General features: G+C 45.2%; 1 protein-coding gene across 2 annotated transcripts in view; it reads left to right on the top strand.

The window, feature by feature from the left end:
* The first annotated feature begins 1,768 nt into the window (after window positions 1-1,768).
* Window positions 1,769-16,793, top strand: part of ZNF827 (zinc finger protein 827) — a 397,034-nt gene continuing 382,009 nt past the window's right edge. The window contains exon 1 of one of the 2 annotated variants that reach the window (XM_073604600.1): window positions 1,769-2,943. In XM_073604600.1, the coding sequence (XP_073460701.1) occupies window positions 2,901-2,943 (43 nt within the window). In that variant the 5' untranslated portion in view covers window positions 1,769-2,900. The remainder of the gene's footprint in view (window positions 2,944-16,793) is intronic. The other variant, XM_073604608.1, reaches the window with a different exon arrangement.

Below are 16,793 nucleotides of genomic sequence, written 5' to 3'. Positions count from 1 at the left end.
AGAGGAATAAGAGGGCCCTGCTCGTTAGAGCTTACAATCTAAAAAGAGAGGGTCAATTGATACAAAAGGTAATAGCTGTGGGGGGGGATGAGCTGATGGAGGAAGTAAAACAGTGTTAGTTAGAAGCAGGATAGGCTTCTTTGAAGAGAAGAGTTTTCAGGGATCGCCTAAAGATGGATAGATTGGGGGACAGATTGGGGTATGGAGTTCCAAAGGATGGGAGAAGCTCTGGAGAAATCCTGGAGGCGAGCATGGGAGGAGGTGACAAGGGAACTAGAGAGTAGGAGGTCTTGGGATGACCAAAGAGAGCGGCTTGGTTGGTATTTTGGGACTAGGTTAGTGATGTAGCTGGGAGCAGAGTTATGAATGGCTTTGTAAATTATTGTTAGTACTTTGAATTTTATTCGTTGGGTGAGTGGAAGCGAGTAGAGGGATTGGCAGAGAGGGGTGGAGAACACTGAATGGTTGGTAAGGTGGATGAGTCTTGCAGCGGCATTCATTATGGACTGAAGGGGGGATAGTCTATGTAAAGGTAATCCAATGAGGAGGGAGTTGCAGTAATCGAGGCGAGAGATGACCAGGGAGTGAATTAGGAGCTTGGTGGTGTCATTAGTTAAAAAGTGGCGTATTCTGGAAATGTTGCGGAGGCTAAGGCGGCATGATTTGGACAGGGATTGTATGTGGGCCTAAAAGGACAGTTCAGAGTCTAAGGTTACCCCTTGCCCGCAGGCATGTGGGGACGGACTGATAGATGTGCCATTGATCTTGACAGAGAAGTCAGGGGAAGGGGCACGTGGGGGAGGAAATATTAAGAGCTCAGTTTTAGATAGATTCAGTTTGAGGAAGTGGTTTGACATCCAGGCTGACATGTCTGTTAGTAGATCAGTGATGTGTGAGGAGATTGATGGGGTGAGCTGAGGGGCAGAGAGATAGATTTGGGTGTCATCGGCATATAAATGGTAGTGAAAGCCAGCTGACCCAGGGAGGATGTGTAGATCAAGAAAAGTAGAGGTCCAAGGACAAAACCTTGGGCGACCCCAACGGTAAGAGGAGTTGGAGAAGAGGAAGTGGAGTTGTAAGTGACACTGAAGGTGCGATGAGATAGGTAAGATTCGAACCAACGGAGAGTGCAGCCATGGAGACCAAGCAAATTGGGTTTTTTGAGGAGGAGGGGGTGGTCAACTGTATCAAAGGCAGCAGAAAGGTCCAAGAGTAAGAGTATGGAATAATGACCGTTGGTTTTGGCTGTTAGTAAGTCGTCTGTGAGTTTTAGGAGGGCAGTTTCTGTGGAGTGCTGTGGGCGAAATCCAGACTGAAGGGGATCAAGAAGGTTATTCTCAATGAGGTGGTCGCTCAGTCGGTTGTAGACTAAACGTTCAAGGAGTTTGGAGGCAAAAGGGAGTAAAGATATTACGCCATATAGTAAAAATACTGGATGGTACGCCGTATAGTAAAAATACTGGATGGTACGCCATATAGTAAATATACTGGAAGGTACCCCGTATAGTAAAAATATTGGAAGGTACGCCGTATAGTAAAAATATTGGAAGGTACGCCGTATAGTAAAAATACTGGAAGGTATGCCGTATAGTAAAAATACTGGAAGGTATGCCGTATAGTAAAAATACTGGAAGGTATGCCGTATAGTAAAAATACTGGAAGGTATGCCGTATAGTAAAAATACTGGAAGGTATGCCGTATAGTAAAAATACTGGATGGTACGCCGTATAGTAAAAATACTGGATGGTACGCTGTATAGTAAAAATACTGGAAGGCGCACCGTATAGTAAAAGTACTGGAAGGTACGCCGTATAATAAAAGTACTGGAAGGTACGCCGTATAATAAAAGTACCGGAAGGCATGCCGTATACTAAAAATACTGGATGGTACGCCGTATAGTAAAAATACTGGAAGGTACCCCATATAGTAAAAATACTGGAAGGTACGCCGTATATTAAAAATACTGGAAGGTATGCCGTATAGTAAAAATACTGGAAGGTATGCCGTATAGTAAAAATACTGGAAGGTATGCCGTATAGTAAAAATACTGGAAGGTATGCCGTATAGTAAAAATACTGGAAGGTACGCCGTATAGGTCACAATGATACAAGATGCCATATACCTATTGCTGAATTGTCCAGAATAAAAAGTCACCCAGAGACACAAAAAAAAAAAAAAATGAAAATAATAAAATGTTGGTTTAAGGAAACGTGGTAAGGCATAAAAATTGTTGGAAGTTTTGCAGAAAAGGAGAAAAGGGCAGGCAGGCGGGCAGGCATGGGGCTGTGCTTTGTCAATGGCATTCTCCTCCAGAGTGGCTTGTACTGCAGTCCCTGCACATCTCTACCTCCTCCCTACAGGAGCTGAAGGGGAGCAGGGTGTGCAAAGTGCAAGGGGAGGAGGAGAGAGCCTAGGGCAGCTCTGCACTGTGACCCAGCCTTGGCTGTGAGCTTGTCTGCTGTATGTCTGAGACTGGGAGGCTGCCCCTCCATATGTAATAGCATGTGTGTGTGTGTGTATGTGTGTGAGCTCTACCGCCGCCACTGCTGCCCTTTGATCCTTGCACTAGTGTTAGGGGCTTGAAGACACACAGGAGCAGCCATAGACGGTGGCGGCTCCTCATCCTCCTGCTCCTCACCATGTAGCCCCCCAGCACAACCACACACCTATAGATCCGATCCATTGAAGGATATTATTTCTTACGGCTGGCTGGCTGGGGGAGGGAGGTGAAAGGGAGGACAAGCCAGGTGCACGGCGCCCCAGATCTCTGACTCCAGGAGCCCCGCAGGAGAAGCCGATCTGCTCCTTTCTTCCCATCACCGAGGACAAGGATGTGACCGACAGACAGCCGGGATCCCCCCTCTTCCTTCCCCCCCTGATCGTCATCTAAGGGGGACAAAATGCCCCGGAGGAAGCAGGAGCAGCCCAAGCGCCTGCCGTCACGTAAGTCGGGGGGTCGTGCTGTATGTATGGGGGGGGGGGGAGTTTAGGGTTACAGAGGTGACACTGACAAAGACAGCCCGGGGTGATTCCTCTTTTTGAGGTCTCCGCCAGGCAGCCATGTTGGTGATGATCAGCCTGTGTGCTCTCTTGCTATTTTTTTTTTTCTGATGATTTTGTTGGTAATAGTATATAGGGATGTTTTGTAGAGGGCGATCCTCCTCCCCGCCCCTCCCCCTTCTCTCCGGTGCCCCCCATCTTACACCCCGTTTTGTATTCAGCCCGGTGCTGCTCCTGCGGAATCAATAGGGCTCTGTCCCCGGGTGAAGGTTGTGGCCAGCTCCGGCTGCTGAGCCTGTCGGCCCCGGGAGGAGAGGCAGCGGCAGATGCAAAGGGGGAGGGAGGAGAGGTTTGTACAGCAAGAAACCCGAGGGGTGGGCCGAGGAGGGGAGAGAGAGAGAAAAGGGGGTGTCTGTCTGTGTGTGGAGGAATCCCGGATTACATCGGGGTGTGGGGTCACATGAGTCACTTTCCATGACAATCACCAGCCTGCCTACCTCCTTCATACACAACTTTCCTGACACTTTCCTATGCAGGAAACTCGGATCTTCTCATCCCTCAACTTTTATAACTTGGAGGAGCTCTCTAAGCATCACTTTCCCAGAGATTCCAGGGGTCTAGAGTGCCACTCTCTGGGTTAAATAAAGGACAGCCTTTCTCAACTTTTTACCACTGAGGGACCCTTCAAATAACCCCTGATAACATTTATTGATTGGGAAGAATGTCCTCTTACGTTGGTGATCAGGGAAGAATGCCCCATTGCCTTGGTAGTCAGGGAAGAATGCCCACTTATGTTGGTGATGAGGAAAGAATGCCCCTTGCCTTGGTAGTCAGGGAGGAATGTCCTCTTACGTTGGTGATCAGGAAAGAATGCCCCCTTACGTTGGTGATCAGGGAAGAATGCCCTCTTATGCTGGTCACAGAAGAATGCTTCTTATATTGGTGATCAGGGTAGAATGCCCTCTTAAGTTGGTGGTCACAGAAGAATGATCTGTATGTTGGTAATCGGTGAAGAATACCCCCTTATGTTGGTCAGGGAAAAATGCCCCCATACCCTGGTGGTCAGGGAAAAATGCCACTTACATTGATGATCAGTACAGAATGCCCCTGGCCTTGGTAGTTAGGGATTGTCTCCTCGTACGCTGGTCACAGAAGAATGCTCCTTTTATATTGATGTTTAGGGTAGAATGCTCTCCTATGTTGGAAGTCACAGAAGAATGCCCCCTTACCTTGGTGGTCATGAAAGATTGCCCCCTTACCTTGGTGGTCAGGGAAGAATGCCCCCTTACCTTGTTGGTTAAGGAAGAATGCCCCCTTACGTTGGTGGTCAGTGGGAAGAATGCCACCTTACCTCTGTGGTCAGTGGGAGGAATTCACCCTTACCTTGGTGATCAGTCGAAAGAATGCCCCCTTACCTTGGTGGTCAGTCTAAAGAATGCCCCCTTACCTAGGTGGTCAGTCGGAAAATGTCCCCTTACCTAGGTGGTCAGTTGAAAAATGCCCCCTTACCTAGGTGGTCAGTCGAAAGAATGCCCCCTTACCTAGGTGGTCAGTCGGAAGAACGCCCCCTTACCTAGGTGGTCAGTCGGAAGCACGCCCCCTTACCTTGGTGGTCAGTGGGAAGAATGCCCCCTTACCTTGGTGGTCAGTGGGAAGAATGCCCCCTTACGTTGGTGGTCAGTGGGAAGAATGCCCCCTTACGTTGGTGGTCAGTGGAAAGAATGCCACCTTACCTTGGTGGTCAGTGGGAAGAATGCCACTTACCTTGGTGGTGAGTGGGAAGAATGCCACCTTACGTTGGTGGTCAGTGGGAAGAATGCCACCTTACGTTGGTGGTCAGTGGGAAGAATGCCACCTTACCTTGGTGGTCAGTGGGAAGAATGCCACCTTACCTTGGTGGTCAGTGGGAAGAATGCCACTTACCTTGGTGGTCAGTGGGAAGAATGCCACCTTATGTTGGTGGTCAGTGGGAAGAATGCCACCTTACCTTGGTGGTCAGTGGGAAGAATGCCACTTACCTTGGTGGTGAGTGGGAAGAATGCCACCTTATGTTGGTGATCAGGGAAGAATACCTCCTTATGTTGGTGCTCAAGGAAGAATGACTCTTACTGTCTTGTCTATAGCCAACTTTACAGTGATGGTCAGAATGCCACCCTTATAGACACCTAAAACGGTCATTGGTGTCATGCTGCTGGCTCTGCCAAGTGGCATTGGACCTGAAACTATGCTGCATCATCAGATGGTAGGTCAGCCAAACACAACTCAAGGAACCTCTGGAGGATCTCTAGGATTCTACTAAACCTTGGCTGAGAATAACTGGGATAGTCCTAGGTAGCACAGTGGCCAAATGGGCCTTTGTGTTTAGTACTTATGTCATTCTTCACTGATCATTGGTTCGAATCCCAGCCAGGACACTCTGTGTGGAGTTTGTATCTTCCCCCTGTAGTTGTGTGGGTTTCTTTTGGGTACTCCAGTTTTCTTTCAGGCTCCAAAGACATGCTGGTATATGTGGACTGGTCCTAGTTTGTGTATAAAAATTGACTATGCACATGAGCTATCGCCTTCTGCATGCCAGCCCCAAGCTAAGCAAATGGGCAGGGTTGAGAAATGACCTGTCAACCTACCTTGTAAACAATTTGCCTAGAAAATATAATGGAAAAGGCTATTAAGTGTATCAGACTTGGTGCCCAGAGAGCTGGCCCATAGAATCAGGGACAGTTTGATACATACATAAAGTCTTTCTTGGAAGCCATGCATATAAATTTGATTGCCATGTATCATTTCTCATTTGCATCAATAATTTGTGCCATTCAGTTGATCCCAACTGTTGTTGCATTTTGTTGTTATTCTCCTAATTGCTACATTGCACATGTGTGGGATGTTGACATTTCACAGGATATGTTGAGGCTGATCAGCTAAGGGGTTGGGAATGTTCACACGATAAATAGTGTGAATATTCATATTAATTATCCAATCATGTGAAAATCAAATTCTTCTTGACTTCTTTTATCTGCAGACGATTGGATAATTGTACTGTTTATTCACACAATTTATTGGGCATGGATTCTCAGCTGGTTTAGTAAATCAGCTGGGCTGTGTCATTGCTACGCCAAGGGTTAAGTGATCATGGGCTGAGATGGGTATGTTTTCTAATGTGGCTGTATGTAGAGGAGGACATCATCCTTGTTTACCCTGTACACCCTAGTTCAGCTGAGGTTTTCTGCATGTCTGTGTTTTCGCTGCCTGTGTGAGTGTCAGCCACAGTCGGTCACCTGAAGTTCACAAGGTTGGGGGAAGGGAGGGAGGGGTCAGGTTGTTGCTTCCCATTTGCAGCCATTTGCTCTCTGCAGACAGATCACGATCAATATCCATAACATAAATATATGTATGCATGTCTCTGACACCGGTAGAAAGGAGAATAGAGGAGGGTGATGACTAGAGTCACCGTGCAGGATAGGCATTAATAAGCCCACTCCGGTGGCACGCCATCATTGCAGTTCTTGCATATTTTCCTGATCTCTATTTTTTTTCATTCTCTCGGGTGGTTTTGTTTGATGTTCAGTGCTGGACGTCTGCTTAGCAAGCTCCCATCGCTTCTGTTAGTTTTTTATTTTTCACCATGCAAGGGGATCTGATCAGAAAGACAAGAGTAATGCAGTCTAGTCCATGAAGTGTGAGCACCAGCCTTTTTATATAAATCAGTCTGGGGTTATCCTGCAGACCAAATTAATCTTTTTCTTTTATTCTCTTTTATCTTCCACAAAGACCAGCATGGAGGGTTGCAGACTCTTTTCATCAGCTTTTTAAAATAATTAAAACGCTCAGTCTGCGTCCAGGGTCTATAAGAATACGGCTTGTTCCTGTTTACTAATCACGTGTTACATATTGTTTTATGTTACCATTAGCTCATAAATGATGAAAAGACATTTGGCAACTGTCACTTTTGCACAGAACAGAATGACAGTTGTAAAGAAAATGCTTATTGGGTGTGTAAAGCGTTAAGACACGTTTGAACTGTGAAGAGGTGGTGCAGCAGTTCTATTCAAAAAAAAAAAAAATGAATGCTAAAGATGTTCAGCTAATGAATGATGACCTGGGGAAGGGGGGATATTTTGGCAACTGTTAGATTTGCACAGTACAGAATGTCAGTTGTTTGGTATATGAAGAGTTAAGACATGTTTAAACTGTGAAGAGGTGGTTCAGCAGTTCTATTCAATAAACAGCCAATGCTGAAGACGTTGAACTGCAATTGTGTCTGTGCCAGAAATGTGCAAGTATCAAGGAGCTCTGCAGAAGGCGACCTCTGCTGAACAGTAGATGTATGTCGAAGTGGCAGAACCATGTGACCTTGACCCCGACCTCAGCTACTCCCCTTCAGCTCTGAGTCATTCTCCATTTTAGCTCCGTCACTGTGGGCCTGTACAGTGCCTTTGTGCTTGCACTGGATCTCTCTGACAGGCTCATTGTAATCGACATTCTCAAAACTCCATGCCTTTCTCCATTTTATCTGGCAAACTTGTAACATCAAGTCTTTCAAAAGTCATGTGTTTAGGAACGTGTTATCAGAGGCTGACATCAAGTTTATTCAGTAATACAGGGCCAAAGAGGTCACCCCAGAACTGTGTTCCGTGGTAACACTACTTTATTTAATCATCGGAATTATTTGTTACTACAGCTAGGTTTAGGCCTCATTCACACGGGCTGATTTAGTCTGGCAGCTGATCAGAGGTGATTCCAGTCAGCTTCAGCCTGGACGCATGTACAAAGCAATGAAAGGCTGACAGGAGTTGCAGCGGTACGTCACAGCCAGCGATTACCTGCAGATAGGGGCATATGGTCAGACTGTCTGCATCCAAGGCCAGTCCTATTTCCCTAGGGACTAGTTTACACACACATTGCCCTCCTGAAGAGCAATCCATGGGTGCAATATGTTTCTGCCTCACCACCTGTTTTAACCCTTAAAATCCCACTCCACGATGCTGCAACTACGTTCAGGGTGGTTGTGGCACAGCCCCATTTACTACAACCATTACTGGATTCACACTAGTGCGAATTGGATGCTGTTTTCTCCGCATCCAATTTGCATGTCAGGAAATTGTGACCAGCTCTCTATGGAGCTGGTTCACACATCTCTGGGGCGGCCGTGGAGCAGCCTGCACAGGCATCCTGTGCATCTTTGGCTTCCTTTATTGGCCGAATTAAGGCAAAAATTAATCCCTGAAACAGAACAGGAACGCACTAAACCCCTGCTGTGAGCTGTGGCCATCTGCAGTGTGAACCCAACCTGAAAGCAAAGCGCTGTGGCAGGTATACAGCCCCATCCAGCTTAACTACTGGGGGGGGATCACAGCATTTATGACTAGCTGTGCGATTACCTGCAACACGGACAGCTACCACTCCTGTCAGCCTGTCATTTCTTTATACAGGCTTTGCTGCCGCAGCTGTCCAGACCCACTGCTGGAACCAAATTGGGCTGTGTCAATGAGGCCTTGAGGCGCATTCACACCAGAGTATGGTCTGTACATACAAGAGTCACAGCTGTTGCGTATGGCCAAGAGCTGCAGCCTGTGCAAATCAATGGCAGGCTGACAGATGCTGCAGCTGTACACACTTCATATCACTTACATTGGTAGAGGGATGGATGAGCAGCCCTGGACACAGTCTGCACACAGGGCCACTCACCCATCCCTGTTTTAAGGTAAATGTTCAGATGTGTGTTATCTTGTTATATGTTAATTTTTTTTTGTACAGACTGCTGCTCTTGGATATTCGCAAACACCTATGACTCCTGGGTGAGCAAATCACACTCCTTTGTAAGCTGTATTGCCCTTTGCGGTCATGTGAATAGGACCTGTAATGTGTGTGTACTGGAGTATGTTGTGCAGGTGACGTGTGATGCGTAGTTACAAAATATTGCATTGTTTACTTTTTCACTTTTGTGAAATGTCACAAAATGACACTTCATTCAACTCTATGTGCCACAGCATAGTGTGACATTCTGAGTGCGGTGCCATGCGTTGTGCTGTGTTTAAAATGCAGGCATATTCCATGAGCCCTTGCTTGGAGTGTGTGTTGCTCTATGCCAGGGGGTGTCCAAACTTTTTTTTTCAGAGGGCCAGATTTGATGAAGTGAACGTGCGTGAGGGCCGACCATTTTGCCTTACATTCTTCACTGCGGTCGTGCCCTGTTAACTTGTTGTATGTGCTATGTCTCAACTGGTAGTGTCTCTTGACATTAAATTCCTTATAAACAGCCACAGTCTCATATCAGACAAACACAGTGATTCCATATTTCAGTGAAGAAATAATCCACTTTCCACCTGTCCTGGAAGCGGCGGCCCTCACTGTCAAATTTTCTTCTTATTTACAGTAGCAATTTTAGAAATTGACCAGAAGGGGAAGGGATCATGTGAGCACAGTGCCAGAAGTTTTGGTCTAAGTGTGTTCGGCCGATAACTAATACACTGCCCAACAAGAATTCTTGTCTTTGTGTTTGTGTGGTGAAGACACAGGAGAGGGAATGCGCCAAATCTGGCGATGTCCGAGAGATCACAAGAACGCCGACTGAGGTTCAGTCCCGCGGCGTCGGAGTTGAGCGAACCAGGGGTCAGGGGCCACAGGAGATAGATTTTACAAAAATTCCCGGGGGGACGTATTAAACCGGAACACAGGGCGCTTTTGGCCCAGGGGCTGGAATTTGGACATGCCTGATCTATGCAGATCAACGCAGCTCAATGGACATGGTGTGAATGAGCACTTATCGACATTCCTGCCTTAAAAATAGGGAGTTTTTAGGACAGCAGCAGATAAACGTAAAAAGACGTCATCAGCAAACCAGTATAGCATTCCTAAAAAGAATCCGCATCTGATATTGACTATAAACCTGCCTCAGTAAAAGAGAAGCTTCCATTGCTGATTTAGCCTCATTTCTAAGGTGGTTGTGTTCATCCTATGGAGTGTTTACCTAAGGCCCCATTTGTAAAGCAACCTCACATTATAAAGTACACAGGAGTCCAATGCAAGCAAAGCTCCAATTAAAAAAAAGTGACAGGATAGCAGAGCTCTATCATGTTACTTTTCAGAATCATGTGACTGGCCTCTCCTCCAATCATGGAGTGTTCTTTCAGGCATAATTTTGAGAGCACTCGGTGGGATGCTACAGGCTCCATACTGCAGCCTGCATTTTATTAAAAGTGTGTAACATTCAGGGTCTTTGTGGAGTGAACCAGATTTTAGTGCCACTTTAAAGTGTATATAAACTTTAGGCAGACCATAGATGTGTGTTTTTTTTTTTTTTTTTTTTTTTTATTAAATCAGCGGGTTGAATGAAGAAAAAGATCTTATTTTCCCCCCATCCTTACACTCAGCTCCCCGCTGAGCTATTGTATTCTGACAGAAGAGAGACTTCCCCATGTTAGGATACACTGATCAGTGCTGCCTGCTATAGCCTGCAATGCTGATCGAGTGGCAAACCACCGACAGGATGGGTGTACAGAAATCGATCATTAGATCAACTTCTTCCTGTACAACCAGCCCGCTCATACATGAATCGAAATTCGTCCAGTCCTTGCTAAACCGACTGAATTTCAATGCATGTATGGCCTCATTCACACAGGCATTTACACCCACAGTCCATGAATGGCCTGTGTCTTCAACTGACTAAAGCTGCCAAGTGCTACTCAGCACTTGACAGGTTGGCTCATTAATGCCTATGGTAACACGGCAGCTGCACAGACACAGCAGCTCATCCCAATTTGACCACCATGCAGATGTGCACCAGAATGGCTGTCGGATTGGGACCAATGGCTGTGTTCATGCAGCTTCTACTTTCCTGTAGACATGAATGGGCTGCCTGTGCACTTCTCCAGTCACTTAACCGCTTGACGCCAGCCATACGCATCTATGCGGCTGCATAAATGCGGCCTTGTTAACCACTTCAGCCCCGGAAGGATTTACCCCCTTCCTGACCAGAGCACTTTTTGCGATTTGGAATTGCTTCGCTTTAACTGACAATTGCGCGGTCGTGCGATTTGGCTCCGAAACAAAATTGAGGTCCTTTTTTTCCCACAAATAGAGCTTTCTTTTGGTAGTATTGGATCATCTCTGTGATTTTTATTTTTTGCGCTCTAAACAAAATAAGAGCGACAATTTTGAAAAAAACGCCTTAAATTTTACATTTTGCTATAATAAATATCCCCAAAAAATATATAAAAAAAACATTTTTTTTCCTCAGTTTAGGCTGATATGTATTCTACATATTTTTAGTAAAAAAAAATTGCAACAAGTATTTGTTTGCGCAAAAGTTATAGCGTTTACAAAATAGGGGATATTTTGGCATTTTTATTAATAATTTTTTTTTTTTACCAGTAATGGCGGCGATCAGCGATTTTTTTTTTTTATTTTATTTTTTTTTATTGTGTCGGACATTTTTGGCATGTTTTTGGGACCATTGTCTTTTATACAGCTATCAGTATAAAAATGCCTTGATTCCTGTATAAATGACACTGGCAGTGAAGGGGTTAACCACTAGGGGGCGGGGAGGGGTTAAATCAGTACTAGGGAGTGATTACTAACTGTAAGGGGGGATGGGCTGTGTGTGTCACTACACTGATCTCTGCTCCGATGACAGGGAGCATAGATCCAGTGACACTGTCACTAGGCAGAATGGGGAGATGCTGTTTACATCTGCATCTCCCCGTTCATCCTCTTCGTGAGGCGATCGCGGGTATCGAGTCCGCAGGACCCCCGACCCGACTCACGGAGCTCGCGGCAGGCGCGCGCGTGCACACAAGGCGGCAAATTCAACGTACGGGTACGTTACTTTGTGCAGCCGTGCCATTCTGCCGACGTAAATGTACAGGAGCCGGTCGGGAAGCGGTTAAAACAACTTTCTATCCAGTGGGGATCGGTAAGCTCCTGATGCATATTTGCGATTGGGATATATTGATAATGTGACCACTGTGACAGTCACGGCGGTCACATGACACGAATGTCCACCTCTGCCTCTTAGCTTTTTTTTAACTCCCAAAGGGCCAGGAGGCGGTCGGCCAGAAGGGGTTAAAGATGCAGCCCTCAGGGACTAAGTGTTTAAGTGCCCATGTGAATAAAGCACAACAATGAGGTTCTAATTTTCTACCTTTTTGGTCACTTAAAGTGATACTAAAGGCAAAAGATTTTTTTTGCTCTAAATGCATTCTGTACATTAAGATAAAAACCTTCAGTCTGCAGCAGCCCCCCTATTACTTACATGATCCCAATCTCAATCCAGCGATGTACACGACTCCCTCGGCCGTCCGGGACTCTCCCTCCTGATTGGCTGAGACACAGCAGCACCATTGGCTCCTGCTACTGTCAATCAAAGTCAGTTAGCCAGTCAGGAGAGAAAGGGGGGGGAGTCCAAACCACAGCTCCGTGTCTGAATGGATACACAGAGCTGCGGCTCGGCTTGAGTGCCCCATAGCAAGCTGCTTGCTGTGGAGCACTCAACAGGAGGGAGGGACCAAGAGAGCCGGCGAGTAACCCGAGAAGAGGAGGAACGGGGCTGCTTTGTGCAAAACTACTACACAGGGCAGGTAAGTATAACATGTTTGTTATTTAATTACTTCCCAACTGGCCTATAGTCATATGACGTCCGCAAGAGCACTCTGTCATCTGGGCGGGCGTTACATGACATCCTCTGCTATTCGCCGCTCCTGCGGGCCCTGGGGGCCCGCTGTGCGGCAATTGGGGATGAGGTGTGTCCCTCGGACACAGCCCATCCCAGATCAGTGTAAAGAGCCAATAAAAATAGTCGTGCGTGCCCCTGGGGGTGATCGGCGACGAGGCTTGTCACCCTGATACAGCCCATCCCCGATCACGGTAAAGAGATAATGAAATTGGCTCTTTACCACGTGACCGGCTGTGTCCATTTACAGCCGGCCACAGAATGTCAACAAACCGCGGTAGGGAGCTGTTCTCGGGTTCTCCTCCTCACACACCAGTCGTGCGTGAGGAGGAGATTACGGTAACAGCTCATTACCACTTTCAGTGTGCACCCAAACACACTGCTTGCCCCCCCTATAAAAAGGACCTGTCACCAGTCTATCAAAGTACCTGTTGCCAGCCCATCTGAGTACCCGAGTACCTATCCGCAGCCCATGCCTCATAGAATATACCTTGGGGTGTTTGCTTTCCAAAATTGAATCATTTTGTGGGTAATTCCACTGTCCTGGTGCTCCAGGACCTTCAAAATGTTATAGGAAGGAATTAAATTATATGTATAATTTATGTTCCTAGAACGCTTGAAAGTACTACTTTAATATTGGACCTCTGTATGTGGCCAGGCTGTGTAAAAGTCTCACACATGTGGTATCGCTATACTCAGGAGAAGTAGCAGAATGTATTATGGGGTGTAATTTTTGCTGTATACATGTGTTAGAAATATCATATAAATGGACAACTTTGTGTAAAAAAAAAAAAAAAAAAAAGTTTTCATTTTCTTTCCACGTTTTCCGAAGACTTGAAAAAAACGACGGAAAAAAATGAAACATTCAACAGACTCATTATGCCTTATAGATAATACGTTGGGATGTTTGTTTTCCAAAATTGGGTCATTTTGTGGGTACTTCAATTGTCTTGGTGCTCCAGGGCCTTCAAAAGTGTGATAGACAGTGTGCAATTTATGCTTCTAGAACGCCTGACGGTGCTCCCTGCATGCTGGACCTCTCTATGTGGCCAGGCTTTGTAAAAGTCTCACACATGCAGTATCACCATACTTGAGAGGAGTAGCAGAATGTATTTTGGAGGTGTAATTTAAAGTATGCATATGCTGTTTGTGAGAAATAACTTGTTATTATGACCATTTTGTGTAAACAAAACAAAAAAAAACAATAATTTCTTAATGTTCCCAAGAATTGTGGGAAAAAATTACAACTTCAAAAAACTCACTATGCCTCTTACTAAATACCTAGGACTGTCATTGTGGGTCATTTGGGGGGTATTTGTACTTTCCTGACATTTCAGGGCCTCAAGAGATGAGATTGTCAGTGCATCAGGTGTGATTCATTTTCAATGATTGGCACCATAGATTGTAGACTCTATATCTTTCACACAGACCAAATAATATACACTTATTTGCGTTATTTTTATCAAAGATAAGTAGCAGTATACATTTTGGTCCAAATGTATGAACAAAATGTACTTATTTGCAAAATTTTATCATAGAAACTAAAAAAATTTGTTTTTTTTTTTCCAAAATTTTTCGCTCTTTTTTCACTTATTTTGCAAAAAAACCCAGTGGTGATTTAAATACCACCAAAAGAAAGCTCTATTTGTGTGAAAAAAATGATAAAAATTTTGTTTGGGTACAGTGTTGCATGACTGAGTAATTGGCATTGAAAATGCTAGAGCGCTAAAAGCTGAAAATTGGTCTGGGCAGGAAGGGTGTATAAGTGTCCTGTATTGAAGTGGTTACAAAAAAAAAAAAAACAAGACTTTTGTATCACTTTAAATATACTATTGGCATACTTTTGTTATCTGTTTGTTAAGTGCAAAAATATACCTGTTGATCATGTTAAATGCACCCCTTTGTGCCTACATGTTACATTGCATGTGTGTTGCTTGGAAAGGGCAAGGGATATTCTTCATATGACCTTTGTGTGACAGCATTCCATTTTGATGATGTGGACAAGAAACCCTTACTTATAGCTATGTTATATAGGAGATCTCTATCTCAGATTATTCTTGGAGGAAGATTGACACAGGCTGTGTTGTATATTGTAATTGCCATTGTGCTGAGAAGCGAGGATGCAGAACCTTCAAGTTCCTCTGACAGCCTCCTCTGCTGGTTTGCCATTGCCTTTCTTGTGTCCAAATAAATGGGCTGACAGCAAATGGTAGTGTTTGATGGAGTTCTGAGTAGTACATGGCTGGATCCAGGAATTCTGGATCTTTATGGTCAGCTAGTAGAATTAAAATTAACTAAAGACACACCTCTTTTTAAGTTTTGTATATTAGAACCCCTGCCGTTTTTTTTTTTTTTTTTGCTGTCTGTGTCCCCATCACTGACAGTGAAAGTGAAATAGAAAATCCCAAATTTTTGGGTTGTCACCAGGACAGGAATAGAGGGAAAATCTCCCATTGAGGACATTAGTTCAGGTGATCCTGGTGAGAGCCAGGGATTCCATCACTAACTTCCTGTACTTGCTGTGGGACAGGAAGTGAGGAGAGACTCCCCCCTTCCCTCCATGAGACACAGATGGCATAAAAAAACCTGATAGAGGTTAGAACATTCCCTTACAATTTGCCTTTAGTTTTGCTTTAAGTGCCATAAAGCCAGATATACTGTAGTTTTCTGATTTACTTACCAAAGGATCTGTACATTTGACCAGCCATTCTTGTGAGACAAACTTCTCTGCTGGTAAGGAAGATACCCCTTGGTTAAGATTCAAGGGCGGCCCCTCCATTAAGGGCGCACGGGCACCGTACCCTCTCTCCAGCCACCCCCCTCTATGAATAATGGATAGATTTGTGCATTGCATGAATCAATCCATGGCTGCCGCTGCCAACCCCTATTCGGCTGTCCGGCTGCTTTTTGGATGCCAGGTTACTGAATTCCAGTGGCGGGGGTGTTTTTTTTTTTTAAAGCACCTGATTAGAGCTATAGGCTCTAATAGGCTTCAAAAAAGGTGGACTTGGAGCTCAGAGCTTTGCGCCTCTCCGCCAATCAGGAAACACGGGTCTAATACCCGTCACCTGATTGGCTGAAGGCACAGGCGTCCCTATTGGACGCCTAACAGAACAGAAGAAGAGAGGAGGGGGGAAGCATGGAGGACATAGGAGCCGTCCCACAGCTCGCTGCCATCACCCGCTGTGTGCCCCGCCACCAAGATGGGGTAAGTGCCGGGCAGACAGCGGGTGGGGGTCACAGTGGCGGCATTGGATGGACACAAGTGGCGGCATTTGGCATCTCGCAGTGGCTGCGTTTGATGGGCACAGTGGCTGCAATTGATGGGGGTTTTTTTCCGGTATTTTTCAGTTTGTTTGCGCTCCCCCAAAAGTTCGGGCACCAGTTGCCACTGTTAAGACTACTACTTCTGGGTCATCTCTCATCTATTTGGGCAGAAGCTGAGCAAGTTGGAGACAAAGATGTGACATATTGAAAGAATACTTGACTTTTCATTGTGGCAGGTACATGAGCTGAGCTGGGGATGTAACATTGTGAAGCTACATGCTTTTCTATAAATGAAAAACTTTAAAGGCTCATTTACACTATATACAGTGCAGCATGATAAAATGCATGTGCCCAGGTTCCTCATGAATAACACAACTTTTTTTTTTTTAAATGAGTATTTCTGTTTTTAAATTGATATAAGAGTAAAAAATACTCATAAGTGACATACATAGAAAACAGGGTTACAACATACATCCGCATACAGTGCGATATGGTGATTACTAATAAATAGTAACGTGCATTATTCTAAAAGATGTACGATCTGGCACAATTCAACAATACAGCATTCAATATAGTTATACTCAAACATTGTAGGAGAGCATTATAAAGGGGTTGTAAACCCTTGTGTTTTTTCACCTTAAGGCCCCTTTCACGCGGGCGGTTGTTCTGCCGTTGCTAAAAACATGTTTTGTTATTTTGAAAATTCCAAGACTCCAGGCACAGCGATCACTTGCAATTGTACATTGCGATTAGCTGCATTTACGTGCATTTCTATGCGGCTGCGTTTAGCTGTGGTGGAACATTCTTGTCATTTCTGATGTGCTTTCTGTTGTTTTTCTTTTCTTGTTGCCACTGCTATCTG

The sequence above is a fragment of the Aquarana catesbeiana genome, linkage group LG01 (genome assembly GCF_042186555.1).
Source record: "Aquarana catesbeiana isolate 2022-GZ linkage group LG01, ASM4218655v1, whole genome shotgun sequence".
NCBI classification, from domain to species: domain Eukaryota; kingdom Metazoa; phylum Chordata; class Amphibia; order Anura; family Ranidae; genus Aquarana; species Aquarana catesbeiana.
Note: the sequence above shows the minus strand (reverse complement) of the source record. Positions and strands in the feature narration are given on the sequence as shown.